This window comes from Hipposideros armiger, unplaced genomic scaffold (genome assembly GCF_001890085.2).
Source record: "Hipposideros armiger isolate ML-2016 unplaced genomic scaffold, ASM189008v1 scaffold_213, whole genome shotgun sequence".
Classification (NCBI taxonomy): Eukaryota; Metazoa; Chordata; class Mammalia; order Chiroptera; family Hipposideridae; genus Hipposideros; species Hipposideros armiger.
Genome location: NW_017731563.1, coordinates 164468 through 182408, shown reverse-complemented (window position 1 = coordinate 182408; position 17941 = coordinate 164468). Strand labels below are relative to the sequence as shown.

At 47.2% G+C, this 17941-nt stretch overlaps 1 protein-coding gene across 1 annotated transcript in view; it reads right to left on the bottom strand.

The window, feature by feature from the left end:
• The window catches only part of IQSEC3 (IQ motif and Sec7 domain ArfGEF 3), a 121678-nt gene that overhangs the window by 63605 nt on the left and 40132 nt on the right, over window positions 1-17941 (bottom strand). Inside the window, 1 exon segment of the mRNA XM_019654044.1 lies at window positions 11298-11381. Coding sequence (XP_019509589.1) covers window positions 11298-11381 — 84 coding nt within the window.

The following is a 17941-nucleotide window of genomic DNA, read 5'->3' as shown; positions in this document are numbered from 1 at the left end:
ACCCACAGGTTGAGAACTGCTGTTTAAAGAATATGAAATGTAGGAAAGATGTGATTTTAGAATAAAGAACAGTCCTTTAACTTAACTATTATTTTTCAATGTTCTTAATGTCCTGTGCTAGAGTTCTTTAAATGGAGAAGTAGTGGGCTTTTCTGTATGGTCTATTTTCTGAAGGTCTGAGTTAGAGATGATGCCAAGAGAAGCTTGCCAGAAGGAGTAAAGGCTGGGAGGCAACAGTGTGTAACAAGTATGAGACTGAGAACCAGACAGACCAACGATGGTTAAAATCCGGCTACTCACTAGCTGTGTGGTATTGGGCTAGTTCCTTAACTTCTCTGAGCCTATTTCCTCATATGTAAAGTGAGCATACCTACCCCATGATTTTTGGAGGGAGAATTAATGAAATAATGTCTAATAAGCCTCTGGCACCTATTTGATGCTTGGTAAATCTGGGCCTGTTGTGCTTCCTCAGCTCCTGGCTCATGGAGAAATTGCTCTCTGGAGAAAAAAAGAACTCTTCTTGTCCTCCTCGGACCCCTCGAACATCCCTATGATGGTGACCTACACAAACCATGTGTGCACACAGCCCATCCCAGCGGCAGGGCATGAGACCTGGGTGTTTTGTGTTCCCATGGCTCTAAAGTCCCTTCATTTCATCCTCCTGATCCAACCCAGATCAGCCCTACCTCACCCCAGCAGAGCAGATGTTTCTTTGGTCCTGAGCCATTTCCAGGAAAGGATACCCTTCCAGCTCCTCACATGCTCAACTTCACCACCTGCCAGGAAAAGGTCTCTAATGGCCCTCAGGTGCTTATGGCAGTCAGGTGTGTGCTTGCCAAAACAGGAGACTTGTGACACAAGAGATGGAAATGGCAGACTTACAGTAGCATAGGACATTGCTCTGGACATGCATCAAGTCACTATGGAGCAAGATTCCCTACCTATTTCCCTATAGTCACCTTCCTTATCTTCACCTTTCCTATCGTAAGTCCTTCCTAATGTCTAACTTCAGTCTTCGTTGCTGCAGTAGAAACCATTCACAAGCTTACAATATCAGAAAGGTCATGCCATTTCCCACATGTCTGTGGGTTTCATGTGTCATCTCCATAAGTATTTAGGAGGAAGGGACAATGCAGCACACACCGGCTTTGGGAAGAAACCTCAGAAATCCCAGCTTGGGAATCCTCCACAGGCAGGACAGGAGTCAGTGCCAGGCCATAAGCCTTTCCCTGAAGGGGTTAAACTGTCCTCCTCTTAGGAGAACAGGCAGTCAAACTGGCAAGATTTTCCTGACAAAATGCCTCTGCTCTTAATCTCGTCCTAGCCTGCACTGTTACAGCCTGGTGCTGCGTTAAATCACTTCCTCTCCTGCCCTGAAAATCTCCTCTTCCGGCCCATGGCCCTGCTTGATTGGCATTCATCTGGGCCTTTAGCTTCTTTGATATTTCTCCCCAAGATGGTACCTCAATCCTCAAAGCCTCTCTCTCTCTCCCCCCCCTTCTTTCCCCTGCCCCCCCCCAAGATATCAGGCACTTTCCAGCCAACACTCTGTATGTCAGGGGCTAGGATTGAACAGAAACATCTGAAAGACTGCATTCTCCTCCATGCCCATCACCTGCCATCCAAAGGAGAGATGGACCTTCTCCCTGAGGGCGTGGCTCAATGAGCCTGAACAACATCCAAGGTGGTGTGTCCCCTGCTGCTTGCCACACCAGAGGCCCTGCCATTAGGATTCCATCCCCTGAAGGGGTCAGCCCATTCTTTCTAAACAATTCCCAGTCGTACCTGAGTTTCTAGACCCCTTCTCCTGGGACTCCTGGATCTTGACTGATTCCTTCCTCTCTGCTCTTGAAATATCCAGCTTTAAAATAGCTAGCACTTATTGAGTGCTCGCTCTGTACCAGACACCCTGCCATTGCATCATCTCATTTACTCCTCCCAACCACCCTAAGAGGTAAGTGCTAGTGTGACTTCCGTTTTACAGATAAATAAATTGAGGATTAGAATACTTAAGTAATTTAACCAAGGTCACAGAGTTTGTAAGTGGCCAAGCCAGGACTTGAACCTGGATTTGGATTGGTCCACATCCTAGTGCTTGCTTGAAGTCTTCCTGAATTGGCCTTCTAGCCCAGGGCTCGCCTTTACCACCGCCTCACCTCTCGCTTCCTTTCCAACCTGGAAGGGAAGCCACAAAAGTCATCTGATGCTCAGCCCTCTCTCTGCCTTTGGAGAAGAAAGAGGACTCTCATATTTTTAAGTTCTTTATTGATCAGTTATTAAGAGTATCCTATTCACCAGGATCATTTCTCATTATGAATTAGTAAATGCATACTAATATGATGTATCAGTCTTATGAATTTGGTGAGTCAGTTCCCCTGGAATCAGAGGACCTCGGGGTGGCCCAGTTGATCTCCAAAGCCGCAAAGCTATGGCCTAGACTTAGAACATGGTGACCACACCGAGATCCCTCCAGTCTGTATGGGTGGTGGCACCTGGAGCATGACTGACACGTTCCAACCATGACAAGGAGGAAGCAGCCTCAACGTCACCGCTCAGGCAGCCTGTGGGCCCTCATTTTAAGCTCTGCCAGCTTCCACCTTCAGGCCCTAAACAAACTACTCTTCCTCTCGGAGTATGTCCTTGGCTTAAAATGGACACAATCATTCTCGCCCTGTGACCTTTAACAGGTTTGTAATGAGGATCAAATAAGTAAGAGGGTGGGAAGGAGTTCTGTAACCTAGAAAATGCTGTACACACATGAGTCAAGGTTATGGCTGACTTTCCACTGAAGCTGCCTTCATTTCCCATCATTTCTGTCCTTGAAGTAAACAAAACTGCATCCAAGTCTCGGACCAATGCTGGAGCCTGCCAGGGTGGAGGAAGGGAAGTGGGTCTCAGGCTCTTCCCTGTGGCATCTGGGAGCATGTCCCAGTCCACAGACTACACTGCCCACATGCACGGAGAACAGGAAAAGGAGAGGAGGTGGTTGGGCAAGGACTGTAAGATTAGGAGTGAGGTGAGGGTTTTCCCCTTTTCAAAACTTCCTTCTGTGTTTTAATAATAAATAAAACAGAGAAAGAAAAACCATGTGCACTGGCCTATCCAATGCTTATTTTTTCTTACATATGTCGTACTAGTCGAACACTGCCTTTCTCATCCTCTTCTTGGGTCCACTGTCAGTTTGTTTTGCTTTGCGAATGCGCCTGGTTTCTCCAGGTGCATGTCCCATCCCTGGCCAAGGCCGAGTGCCTCCTTATAGACTCACTGCTAGAGGCGCCTTGGGGATTAGACAGTTCTCCCGTCCTGTGACAGCTGAGGACACTGAGGCATAGAGAAGGGAGTGCCTTGTCTGAGTCAGGTGGTGCAAAGCATCAGCTTCTTCAGGAAGCCTGACTTCTCCTTGTTCTGCACTTTAGCAGCTGGGAAATGTTGGGCAAGGCACCTTCCTCCCGTCCTCAGTCTCCTGTCTGTTTAATCAAGGGCCGATGTATGCATGCCTTGGCTTGCTTCCAGTCATGACACCCTGTGGTTCTAAATCAACAGACCCTTTCTCTTAGCTCCTGCTGACACTTCTCCCTGCTGGAGACAGCAACATGTGCCAATCTTCCTTCACAGACAGCTGTCTTTCCTGTTTTGTTTTGTTGTGAGTTTTTTTTTAAAGATTTTTACTGGGGAATTGGGGGATGGAAGCAGCACTGGGGAATTGAGGGAAGGGGAACAGACAAGTTGCTGTCCTTTTGTTCTTCAGTCTAGTTGTGGAGGACGTTGTTTCACTGGCCCAATTTTGCACCATCATTGCGCTTTCCCGGGCGAGGCAGATCAGTCACTGGCTTCTGGATGGCCGCTCACAGCGGCTGCTGGCCGCTCATGGTGGCTGCTGGCCGCTCACGGTAGCCCATGGCAAACCACTGCAGTAGGGGCTGCAGCCTACGCTGTCGCCAGCAACTCACGGCAGCCCAGCTCCAGGTTGAGCTGTTGTTCAGCATCTTAGCTGTGAAGGGCAGTGTCACTGGCCCTCATATGTGGGATCCGAACCGGGGCCCTCTGGCGTCCCATGCCAGCGCTTAACCAACGCGCCACTTGGCCGGCCTCCTGTTTTGTTTTTTAATTGTCACAAAAGAAATTTCTAAAAATCTCCTATCTTAAGCCATCCCAAGGCTTCTCAAAGTCTTTAATGATCTCATTAACTCACTCTTGCTATAGATTAAGAGTATTTCGTTTTTTTATTTTATAAAACAAATTTAAAACCCTTTTTGTCATATATCAGAAACACTTATTGGGATTATAAATTATTTTCATCGTCATATTATTGGTTAAAAGATAAATGAATAGGTAAAGATGCCCTTTCAGAGGAGAAACAAGACAAAACAAAACAAAAAGCGCAGGAGATAGTGAGGTTAGAAAAATCTCTAGGCCTGCAAAGAGAGATGACTCTTTCTGAGAATGAAAAAAACATTCAAAAGACTCAAACAAGAAGTTTTTGGTAAATGAAACAACAATGTTCTTCCCAGAAAATTGGACAAAACTGCATTAATGAATGCCAACTGAACAGAGATGGCCAGACATTTCTTGTGGTATATTTCATTTTGTTGTTCTGGAAGTGTTATCTTTAGTCATGTTTACTTCTTAAATAATAAAGCCTAGCGCTTTTTTTACCCCTAAAAATATTCTCTGGGTTGTCTGTCTCTTCAGCTTGGTTGCCTCCGATGTGTTTACCTAATTTGCCTGGAGTCTGCAAACAGCCTCATGCACAAGGTGAAGGGGCAGAAAGAGAGGCCCCGCCTTCTCAGTCCTTGCACCATAAGTCAGGTTCTCTGAGAGGAGCTGACCCTGCGCAGACTGCGGCCTGTGGCTGGGGAAGAGGGAGTTGGCTGTTCACTCCCCTGGCCACATTTGCACTTCCTATTCTTGAATACACATCCCTTTCTTTATCTGACTCCAGGGGTAGAAGCTGCAACAGGTGCTTGGTTCAAATCCTCTCTCTGCCACTTACCAGGAATATGGATCTTGAACAAGTCATCTCTGATCCTTACTTTCTTTGTTGTAAAATGGGATTAACAACATTTTATAAGCTTTTAGTAAGAATTAAATAATACTTGTATAGCACATAGCAAGTGCTCAGTACATGACAGCTAGTGTTCTCTTTCTCTCTCTCATGGGCAGGGGACACAAAATAGAAATACTAAGTGAGAAGGAATTCTCTGATCCTCTCTAAATGCTGCTGACAGGGAGCTGTCAGTCTTAACGAGCAGCCCTTTGGAGGTGGGCCCTCGCCTGGCCTCACTCACACTGTGCAGCCCCCAGTACAGCTCCATGGACAGGTAAATTTCCTAAGTACCCTCTGGTGACATGAAGATCTCATGAAGAGACCAGTCTTAAAGGATGGCTCAAGGCCTGGGAGGGAAAAATACACAGGAAATTGACCTGGACAAATACTTGACTCCAAAATGAGTTCACATCCCAGCTGAGGAAAGTCCTCTGAACAGAAAGTCAAACATGATGACAACACATCCTAACACATCCTAGAATTATTGGAGGATACCCACTGCCAAGGTATCACAGTAATTTGATATCTATTTGTTTTTGTGCCTCCTAAGTCTGGCAGGGAAGATGCAGGTGGGGCAAAAAGCGCAGAGAGGTAAGGTGACTGGCCACACAGTTAGTTCATCAGGAGACAGATTTCGCTAGCTCCAGAACCAAATTCTTCTGCCATCTTGTTGTGGTCACCCTCAGGTATGGAGCCCAGTCAAGGGGGATTCTGCTGTAACTACAGGAGATCCTCAGAAGACCAGTGAACAGCCTGCTCAAAAAGCCCAGAGAAGAAGGAGCAGCCCCGCCCCTACCCCTGCAGCTCTGTACTTGGGTGCAGGTTTGCATGACACCAATCAGAGTTCTCAGGCCCAGGAGTCTCGCCTGGACCAAGATGGCCCGCAGGATGCTCCACTCCAGGGCAGGGCAGGGCACTATGGGAATTTTTACAGCCCCCCCCCCCCGTCAGATCACATGATCCCAGCACTTGCAAAGGCCTCTGGGAACTAATTACTGGACTCTGAAGGAGACTAGACAACTAACCCCCTTGGCCTCACCGGTCACCCACTGCCTTCCTGGTGTGAAGATGCAGAGACCCCAGAGCCTGGGGGCAGGGCAGGTTGGGTGGGCCTACCCCACCCCCACCTCCCTGTCCCCCGCGGGGCCTAGGAGGGAAGCTGAGGCTTTTCCATTTCTTGGATGCAGTTTTGCAGCCCCAGATCGCCCCCACCCGGTCCACCGGTGGGTGGGCAGGTTTCCCAGCAGTCTCTGAGCGTCAGACGTGACAAATGGAGTAAGCACTGACGCAGAAGCTTCCAAGGCCAGCAGTTTAAAACGAAACTGTATTGATTGAGAATTTAATTGCTCCCTAATTGCTGAGTAAACACTGACTGGTCCATTGATCATGCCTCAGACCTGTGGGGAGAGAAGAAAGGAGAGCTGGACGCTGAGGCAGTGCTAAGGCAGGGCTCTTCCGGACAGCCATTCTCGGAGGGGTGTCCTTTCTAGAGTCTAGAGCATCCAGGAGTGCAGCCTCCAGCAGAGCCTGCAGCTACTGTCACACCCACTCTGCTGCTGGTTAGCGGGTGACAGAGGAGAGCGGTGTCCCCATAAGAGTGGTGTAGGCCCTGGGAGGTTCTGGTTAAGGCAGGAGGCGCTCTCAATGCACGCAGTGGGATATACAGGCTATAAAAATCCTTTTTTTTTTTTAATGGGGGAGCAAGTAAAACCACTTCATAGAAAAATAAAACCCCAGAAGGTTGCACACTAATATAATAACTGGTTAATTCTATATGACTGGATTCAATTTTTATTTTCTTCTTTGTATTCCTGTATTTTCCACATTTCAAACAACTAGCAAGTATAACTTATAATCAGAGAAAATAATGTTACTTAAGATTAAATGAAATGTCTCAAAGGATTTCTCCTGTGCTTTAAAAAAAAAAAAAAAGTCATAGCAGCAGCTCCGTGGAAAGAGGTGGCGTTTTGGAGTTAGACCTGGACCTACCTGCCGGCTCCAAACTGATTAGCAGGGTTCCCTCTATCAAGACACGGAACTTCTCTCCACCCAGATACCTTATCTGTAAATGGGAGTAGCAGCTATCTCACAGAATTAAATGAGATAAAATATTGAGAGTGCTTAGTATAACATCTTGGTGTGTTCAGTAAGTGTTGTGTTCAATAAATATTAGTGTCTCTTCCATCCTGGAGTAGGGCGGGGCAGTTGAGGAGGAAGGACCAAATACTGGGGGTGAGTCAGTTTAGCTTGCTAGGGCCCGAAGTGCCACCCTCACCCCTATCCCTTCTTTCTCCCTAGAGCTGGGGATTATTCTATTTCCTCCCTAGTGCCTCTCTTTTCTGGACACCCCCCACCCCAGCCTCCTGTCATTACCCTAACAGAAGCCAATCTTCCTCATCTCACCCCATTGCCACCGATGGGGACAAATGGGCTGCCATTCTGCTAGATACTGGGAGGCAGCTGGCCAGCACCAGGGTCATTGTTCCAAATGTCACTGACAGCCTGAGAGGGAGGGAAGCCCATGGGATTGAAAGTAGGGCTGCAATTACTAGCCTATTCAATTCCCCAGAATAAAGACCTGCCATTAGCTAGCAGCAGGGAGGAGGTGGGGAAGGGAGATAAAAGAAACTGGCACACACTTGCTGCCCCCTGGGCTGGTTCCGAGCCCCCCACTCCCAGCTCTCACCTGAAGGCCTATTACCCTGCTAAGCATAGGGATATGGGAACCTAGGCACAACAGAGCCTGTGATAACTCTGCCAGCTACACAACTGTTCCATTGTATACCAGTCCCCGATGCCTACCACACGGCCCCTTCTCTCACAGGCACGTAGTTTCCAGATTTGTTTCACTTCGGGTCTCCCCATTTCTGGGATCATCCTCCCTGGCAGGCTCTAGGTTCCAAGGCAGATTTCTCTTGACCCCCTCTCCCAGGTGTCTGGGGAAGGCTGTCCTAGCACACACTCATGGGGCTTGGGCTTCCTGGCCTCTTTGGAGGGGGTGAGGTCTCTCCTGGTACCCCGGGGCCCTCCTCTGGGCTGAGGGTTTGCCTCAGGCTGCAGGAGCAGCTCCTCTCACACCTCACATGTGTGATCAGCTGCTGGTGACCAGCTAATACAGATCAGCTGCTACTGCAGCCCCTGGGGGATAAGCCCAGAGGCTCAAGTAAAGGGATTCTTGCTCAGCCCCACAGCTTGGGGTGGAGGCAGGGAGGGGACAGACCTCTCAAACTTGTGCTGACCTTGGTCACCACTGGCTTCAGCCATGGTGCAGAGGAAGGTGAGGGACCTCTGTGGCCAGCTCTGAGGTCACACACCAAATGCCCCAATAGTTGATCCTGAGATCTGATGGATTAGTTTGGATTCCTTATTGGGGTCACCAGTAGAGACCAAGTGGCTTATGCCTACGCCTAGAAACCCTCAGAAGAGGCTGATCTGGCTGGAGCCTAGCAAGCTGGTGGGAAACCAGACTGACCAGTGGGGAGGAGCCTGGCTTGTCTTAGAGGGCCCTGTCACACCCACCCTGGGCTGGCCGTCACCCTGGTCTCTGAGTCCTACATCCTTGTAGAGAAACTCACCGGAAAGGTTTGGGCTACATTCTCTGGGGGCAGGGCACCTGGCTAAAGGGAAGGGATTAAGGGCTATGAAGGGGTCACACAGGGTTGGTAGCAGGGATGCTGGGAGTCTGATGGGAGAAAACTTATCTCATCAGAATGGAATTCCCCCAAGAAGCCAAGAATAGACAGACCAACTGACACATACATTGTCAGAAAACACCTACATGGTCTCCTCTCAGAGAAGCAGAGAAACGGTCATCAGAAAAACAGACAGACAGGCAGACAGAAACACGCTCTAGAAAACTACAAACCAGACAGACAGGACAACTAGGAATAACTGGGAACAGACACAGACAACAGCTGGACCAGCTTGGGTGCAACTCTCCCTGCATCCCAGAGGGGAGGGCTGCAGCTGGCAGGGCTTACAGATCCTGCAGGAACCAGTGTTCGGGGAAACCTCCCGCTCCCTTCTTCCCTCCCCAGAGCACCTCCGCCCCAACCTTGGCACCTGCCCTTCAAGGGGAAACCGAGATAAAAGGTTTCCTACCGTCCCACCCTGAATCTTGGAAAAGAACCCTATTCCCTTGGAGCCCGGCTCAAGCATAAGAGAGCAGCACCCCTCCCTGGCCCCACATACACCCACCTCTCTCCCACCTTATCCCACCAGGAGCCAGGCTGCAGGCTGACCCAGCCAGGTAGTCAGAGGAATTTTGGCAGGTGAAAGAGTGGGAGGGGTGAGTATGACAGACAGAAAGGACTGAGGAAAACACTAGGGAGGATTTCTGTTGCTGGGCCCCCCAGGACTGAGCTCTGTGAGGGCATGATGTTACCCATCCTCACCAGTGCCTGGTGCTTGGGTGGCAGCTATGAAAGGTTCACTGAATTGAGTTGGGTTGATGGGGTGGAGGGCAGGATAGACATCTTTCGTCACCTCTCATCCCCTGCCAGGGAGGACATTATTAGGAAGAAGACTCAGCCATGTGTTTGAACAGGGACAGCTTATGGGAGGAGCTAGGCTCCGTCTCTTTCCTCCCGGACCACCCTCATGGTACTCCACTCTCTGTCCTCTCTCTCTTCTCTCCCGCTGTCTCATTCTCCCATGTCTCTCCTTCCTTCCAGTTTCCATGTGAGCCATTTTCAATTTGGAGGCATCACAATGCCCCACTCGATGGGGAGCTCCTCAAAGATCCCGTGTCCTAACTTGTCCTTATGCCCCGGCACAGAACTTGGCCCAGAGGCCACTCAGGGCCTCGTGCGGGGCTTGGGCCTTCCCTTTGCCTCCCATCCTCCAACATGGTCAGCTGCAGGGAATAACCATGCCTTCTGCAGCCTTGGGCTGAAGGATCTGGAGGTGTTATCGCGGCCCAGTTCCCACTGTTCCCTCCTCAGAGTCCTGCCTCGTCCCAGACCCCCTCCGACTTCCCTTTCAGGGAAAACCAGTAGTAGCAGCTTTCAGGGGTGGTTCTCTGTCCCCAAGCTCAATAGCCACCGTCTCTGATTACTATCTACTTATTCTCCAAGGACGAAAGGGAAAGCTCATTAAGGAAATTGTTAAATCTTAAACCTGGAAGTGGCGAGCAGTGGGATTCTAATGCCCTAAGTGTGCATCTGGGCGTGGGCACTTACTGGCTGTGTGGCTATGGGCAAGTCCCCTGAGTGCTCTGAACCCCACTCTCATCTCACGTAAGACAGGGATTATAAAATCCACCTGGTCCTATCTCCCTAAGCAGTCAAGAGGCTCCGTGAGGTTATATGTAAATGTTATTTTCTAGGTAGACCAACCCCTTCATATACAGACAGGGAAACTGAAGCCTAGGAGAGGGAAGTAACTTGCCCAAATTCATTCCGACCACAGGAGACTGTAGATGGGGCAAATTTCAGTCCAGAATTGAAGTATCTTACTCCAAGTGAAGTAAAGAACAAGAGAAATGTGCAAAACTGTAAGACAGAAAAACTGGTGGAAGAGAGAAGGAAAAAACGTGTAATAAGGGACAGGAATTGACAGCACACACAGTTCTAGAAGAGAGGGAGAGGAAATTGATGTGGGCGAGGAAGAGGAGAAATGGAGGAATGGAAGGGCAGAGAGACAGATGAATGTGGAAGGAGAAAGATGAAAGCATGATGGAGACAGACTACAAGATGAACAAGAAAGCCTGGGACACTGACACCAAACTCTGACTTTTCAATACTCCCCTTCCTTCCCAGGTTGTCAGCTAACTCAACTAAGGTTGAAAAATCCCTAAAATTAAAGTCTGTCATCTTGGCTCCTTTATGGAAGGAGAAAGATTAGAAAGAAAAATGTAAATGTTTGATATAAGAGGAAGAGTGGGCACTACCATTGGTTGAGCAACTACTGAGTGCCAGACAACCTGCCACATGCTATATACATGTGTGTGAATATATATGTGTGTTAATTTCCCTTGCTGTTTAAAAATATATTTTATATAGGCCGTTTACAGGGGAGGAAGATAGGTTTGGGATTTGAACAAAACTGCGTAATGACCTCAAAAGTTGGGAATGGCTCATCTGGGGTCAAAGGAAGGAAAAAGAACTGGAAGTATGAGGAAGGAGATAAAAACAAACAAAAACACAAGGCTTAAGAGTAAGAGGCCAAATGGCACAGAGGTGTGTGCTTTGCTTGAGGGGAAGGACAGTGGGGGTGGGGAAAGGAGGAGCATCTACCAGTCACATCCCACCTTTGGGAGGCCAGGTCGGAGCAGGCAGGCTTCTGCTCGGCGTCGGCGGCTGGGCAGCAGAACTGGTGCAGCACAGTCTCATTCCTGAGGGCAGAGCAGAGGGAGAAGGTCAGGGTGCGGGGAGGCAGGCCAACACCAAGGCACTTCTGCCCTGAAAACTTGACCCTGTGTCACCGAAGTCTCCAGCACTGATCCAGTGTAGCATCGTTTCCCTGTCATCAAGGCCTTTTCAATCATTCATTAGGCCCAATTCAAACGCCACCTCCCGTCAACGGAACTGTTCCTACTTCTGCACCCCATCCCCTCAGTAGGCTCCTCTACGTATCTGTACCATCAATTTCCTCATCTTTCATCATTATCATAGTTCTTTATAACCCTGTTCCCCACTAAGTTCTGGCAAGGCGGAACTAGGTCTATTCCTCTGTGAGAACTGCATGCAGTAAACATCATAAAGCTGATCAGATGCAAAGATACAAAGCACTCATACAGAGACATTAGTGTGGCCAGCCGAAAATCCAAGGCATGGTACGTGATGGATTTGTTTGATGCAGATGAAAAAGCCAACCCAGGAAGCAGAGATCTGGGTTCCAGTGGCAGCCAGCCAGCTCTGTGAAACCCAGCTCACCTTTTCTGGGTCTCAACTTACCGACTGATGAAATGAGGGAGTTGAACTAGAGAAGTGGTTGGTTCTCAACCGTAGGTACTTATTAGAATCACCAGGAGATTTTTAAAACTAGCCCTGCCTGGGCCCTTCCCCTCAGGGACTCATTCACTTGGTCTGACTTGGCTCAGAGGCACCAGGACTTTTTATAAGCTCCCAGGTGATTCTAAAGGCAGCCAGAATTGAGAGCAATTAGACTAGATAATTTCCAAGGTCCCTTCCACCTCTAAAATGCTGCGATTCTAATATCCACTTTGAGCCAACTTGGGATTTAATATTGAAATTACTTTTGCACAAAGTAATGCTGTCCATTGCCTTCTCTCCCTTAGCAAGTAGTCGCCATACTGGGCATTATGGAGTCAGAGAATGTCAGACCTGGAAGGGCCCCCAAAGATCACCTGAAAGAGATTTTTAAACTTCTTTAGCTTCAGAACACTTTGTTCAAACCCAATCTTTACTGGAAGCTGCTGAGTTTGGCTATCCTCATGGAAGAAAATAACATTGGAGCCTACCTTAATTTGACAAAAATAAATTCCAGAGAGATTGCATGTTTAAATGAGAAAAATAAAACAAGGGAAAATATAGACGCAAATTTGGGAATATAGCCTATGTGTCAGGGAGACAAAACAAAACAGGAAACTGAAAAGCTGGTAGGAAAAAAAATAAACATGTCTGAAGACATAAAAGGAAAACATCTAGTATGGAAAAAGACACCCTATTAAGTCAAAATACAAATGATAGAATGGAAAAATATATTTGCAACACAGAAGACAGAAGGCATGTTAATATCCTATGTTGAACCTCCACAAAGACAAACCCAATAGAAAAAATGGGTGGAGCATATGAATTCCAGTTGACAGAAGAGGAAATCCAAAGAGCAGGTAAATATATGGAAAGGTGCTCTACTTTGTAGTAAACAGGAAAACGCAAATTAAAGCATCACTGAGACGCCACTGCCTGTCCACCAGACTGGCAAACATTAAAAAGACTAGCAACTACAAGTGCTGGTGAGGGTGTGGGGAGAGAAGTGCCCTCATCCATGATCTGTATAGATGTGAATTTTTACAGTGGTTTTTGGAAATTTAAAAGAACACAGGTCTTCTGACCCAGAATCCCACCTCTGGAATATTATGCCCTAGAAATGCAAGTACCCATTCATAAAAGTATTTGTACAAAATGTGGCAGCATTGTGTTTAGTGGGGGAAACAAAACAACTGGAAATAACCTGAGTGCCAATCAATCAGGGAATGGCTGAGTAAACTGATAGCTTTATTCATACCAGGAATTATGCACTATATCTCTATATGGAATTATGTGCTTTATTTCTATATAGGACCCATTCTCAGTCCTTGGCTCTTAAAATGAAATTATGTGCTGTTTCTCTTGGCCTGGTTGGATTTCCACAGCATATGGCTAAATGAGAAAAGCTAGTTGCAGAGAAATGTATATAGTTTTGTAAAATAAACAATGACCCCTCTCCCCCCAATGGAAATTCTATACATTGTACTGTATTCATATATGAGTGCATACATAACTAAGCTGTTAACATTAGTTACCTCAGGAGGATGAGAATGGGGAAAAAGAGGGATTGGTAAGAACAGGAAAAGGAAAACATATGTTGGTGTAATGTTAACTAAAAATGTTAAATATAAGTCCCTACTTATAATATTACTATAAATACATTAAAATTGAATATGCACCTGGAAGGACTAGAATGTGTCAGGAACCCACACAAATATTAATGTCATTTCGGAATGGATCATGGGCAATTTTTATCTTGGATTTTTATTAATTTAATAGATTACTGATTATGTATAATCTACAGATTATAGATTAATATTTAATGCAACTAAACTTTTTTAAAGGGCAATGAAGCAAATAGTTGAATCTGATCCTTCATGTTACAGATGAAAAAGCTGAGGTCTAGGATGGGGAAGTGATTTGTCTAGGGTTGTTCTCTGACCAAAGTCCCAGGTCAGTCTTCCAGTCATCCCCACCATCCCAACCCCAGACCCAGGTTTCTGGGGACAAATCAGAGCCTTTAGAGAATTGTCTCGATCTCAACATCTTGCAATAGTTCCTAGGGCTGCCTGGCATGAGGAGAAGGGGGAGAAGGAAGGAGGAGGCAGGGCTGAAGACCTCAGAGCGCAAACAATGGAGGGGCAGGTGGACCCAGGCGTGTAGATAAAGCAGAGGGCTTACCCCCAGTTCATGCCACCACGTGTACTTGTGCCCTGGCACTGGTTCAAAATTCTGACACAAGACCCTGAGAGCCTAGGCAAAGAGTCATAGCTCGTTAACCACAGGCAGCACTCACATTTCAGGAAGGAGGGGGTACCCAGACTCAGTCACAGGCTGCCTGCCGCAGTGTTGCCTGGGCTCTGTTCTGATCCTGTCTCTATTTCCCAGAGGAGACCTCACAGAGCTGGGAGCTGCATCTCTGACCCGGCACCGAGGCAGGCTCCAGACTCAACTGCATTGGCTCATGCAATGGGCAACATAAGCCTGTATGTCCCCAAGTCCTTCTCCACCTCAGGCTTGGGATGGCAGTGCTATTGGGGTTACAGTCTCTTTGGGGGCTCCTGCTGATGGGATACCTCAGGACAGTCCAGCTGAGAGGGGACGCTTGCCTTCAGCCCTTCTCCTATTTCCCTTCTATTCACCTCCATCCCCAGGCGCCTCCTCAGCCTGGCCCAGGGGCTTCCCATTAGAACCTCCCTTCCTGCCTTCTCTTGGGGTTTAGTTCATAATGAATCATATAAGTCATACTCTGCCTGCATCTGACCAGCTTGCCACCTCCCCTGCCCACAGTCATGGTCCACGTCCTCTGACCTGGGCAGGTCTCAGCTTAAGTTGGCAGAATGTTGCTTTCAGCCTCCCAGACTTCCCTTCCCTCCTCCTCAAAAAAGAATCCAAACAAAGGGACCCAAAGAATTCATTCCCATTAAAAATAAAATTGGAGATGTGATGAGAAGGGAACCTCATCTCTGTGGTATTCTTTCTAAAACCTTTAACCCCAGTCTAACTGAGAAAAACATCAGAAAAACAACCCAAATTGAGCACATTCTATGAAATATCTGACCAGTACTCCTCACAATGGTCAAGGTCCTGCAAGCCAAAAAAGAGATAGAAACTGTCACAAACCAAAAAAAACTAAGGAGACATGACAACTGTCGTGTGGTACTCTGAATGGGATGCTGGAATAAGAAGAGGATACTGGTGGAAAAACTAGTAAAATACAAATAAACGCTAGAGTTTTGTAGATAGATATAGATAGATGATAGATAGATAGATAGATAGGTAGATAGATAGATGATAGGTAGATAGATAGGTAGATAGATAGCAGACAGATGACAGATGATAAAATCGAGACAGCAGAATACTAATAATTGTATGTTAGGACTTTATAGTGTTTACCATGTGGTAAAACTGTCCTAAGCACTTTCCATGTATTAACTTGTTAATTCTTACAAAACATCCAACAAAACTTTCTCGTTACTCTCCAGAAGAGGAAACTGAGGCATAGTGAGTTTGTGAGCCGCTGATGAAATATGCATTCGACATATACCTCATTCCTTATGGCAACTCTTATGGTGTGCTTTATCATCCCCCCCCCCCCCTTTTTGTTTTTACAAATAAGAAAACCAAGACTCAGAGAAGGTAAGTGAGTTGCCCAAGGCCACACAGCTGGTTAGTAGGAGAGCCTAAAGCCCAGTCAGGCTTTGGAATCATACGGCCCCTAACTCACCCTGGAGTGTGAGCCTGGGAAGGGCTTTCTCAGAGTCCCCATGTCAGCACAGTTCCAGAGGCATCATTCACATTGCAGGCTGTGGGGTTCACAGACTGAGGCTGTGGCCCCAGGAGTTGTGGAGCTAGAGGGGACTCAAGGAAATTGGCAATGGAAAGGGCCCCCCTGAAAAGGGAACATGACCCATTCTCAGTCCTTGGCTCTTGAAATTCCAAGAGGGAAGTTTGTGGTCCAGGCCAAAAGCTCATTTCTTGGATTCTTAATTCCAGGGCTCATCACTTTAGGCAGAATTCAGTCCTTCCTGGCTTTAGCGATTCCCAGGGGCCCCAAATTGATGAGTGTTGATGGGGTAGCTGGTTTGTGGGTGGATGTGGTAAAACCTAAACGTGAGGCGGTCTGAACCCAGAATGAGGATTTTGATGTGTGGCTTATCCCGGGTCACGCTGGGAGGCGGGGCTGAGAAAGAGCTTGGGGTTCTCGGGAATGAGAGGAGCAGAGTGAGGAGCAGCTAGCTCAGGAAATTTCAGGCATCACCCAAGTAAGATAGGGGTTAAGGGTCTTCAAAGAGGACAGTGTGGACCTGAAGGAAGAGCAACCTAGGGCTCAGCCAGAAAAGACCTTGTTTCTTAGCTAGGAGCCAAGAAGAGAGTGGCCATGCTGTCAGAGAAGAAACAGAGGCCTGAGGAGCCAGCTGGCTGGCCTCAAGGAGAGGAAAACATCAAGTGCTGCAAGGAACTAATTAAAGCTTCAGCCAGGGCCAGGCACTTGAAATTATGGGAGGCTGTGCACCTATAACTTCCCGCATCTATATTTAGTTTGAGACTTAGGATTCCACTGCAAGGCCATAAAAATAGTTGAGTGCTTTAGAGTAACTGATGATGTGTGCAGTCCTGCAGTGGGCGAAGCTGGTGGACGGATGAAGAAGGGGGACTCCCAGCAGGAGAATCAAGGAGGAAAAGCCTGGATCCCAGTGGGGCAACTTTGGGGGGAGAAGACTGCCTCCCCTTCACCAGGCTGAAGACAGCAGATTTCAGCCCCCGTATTTGGAAGGAAGCAACCAGGGAACCCTCTAAAGGAGATGTCATGAGCTCCAAGAAGAAGAAATCATAAAATCATTTCCAGGCATCTCCCCCATCCCCACTCATCCTGGTACCACTGTCACTAGTGCGGATGGATAGAGCCTGAAGACTAAGTTCCTTTTTTTTTTCACTTTCTCACCTCCTACAGGAAGTTTTCTTTATATAAACATGATAAATAGTGGGGAAAGATGCCCTTATTTCCTCAAAAGTCACTCCTATCCCTGGGAGTGGGCAGGGATGTGAGGAGAGGCTAAATACCCAAAACAACTTTGAAAAATAAGAACAAGTTGTAGGACTTACAATGTGTGCTTCAAGACTTAAAACAAAGCTACCAGAATTACTACAGTTTGGTGTTGGCATAAGGATAGACATACAGATTGATTGAGCCAAATAGAGGGACTGGAAATAGAATCAAACTTGTATTGATTCTTGGTAAAAGTACCAAGATAATTCGTTAGAAAATGATAACCTTTTTAACAGATGGTGCTTTAACAATTAGATACCCATATGCAGAAAATAACTTTAATGCATACTTTGCACCATATATAAAATTTAACATAAAATAGATCATAGGTCAAAAATAACAGATAAGGGCCGGCCAGGTGGCTCAGTTGGTTAGAGCATGAGCTCTGAGCAACAGGGTTCCCAGTTGGATTCCCACATGGGCCTGTGAGCTGCACCCAAGCTGAGCTGCCGCTGAGCTGCCAACGGGCGCCCAGATGGCTCAGCTGGTGAGTGCATGCTCTTAACAACAAGGTTGCTGGTTCGACTCCTGCAAGGGATGGTGGGCTACGTCCCCCCACCCCCCCGCAACTAGGTTGAAAGCGGCAACTGGGCTTGGAGCTGAGCTTGAGCACTCCAAAACTAAGATTGAAGGACAACAACTTGACTTGGAGCTGATGGGTTCTGGAAAAACACAATATTTCCCTTCCCCAATTCCCCAATAAAAATCTTTAAAAAAAAGAAAAAGAAAAAGAAATAATTCTTAAAACTCACTAGTAAAATGACAAAAACTTTATGGAAAGATGTACAAAAGATTTGAACAGATACCTCACCAAAGAAAATACACTAATGACATTACTAATCATTTGGGTAGTGCAAATTTGGGAAGTGGTATCACAAGATACCACCCAATTAGAATGACTAAAATTAGGTC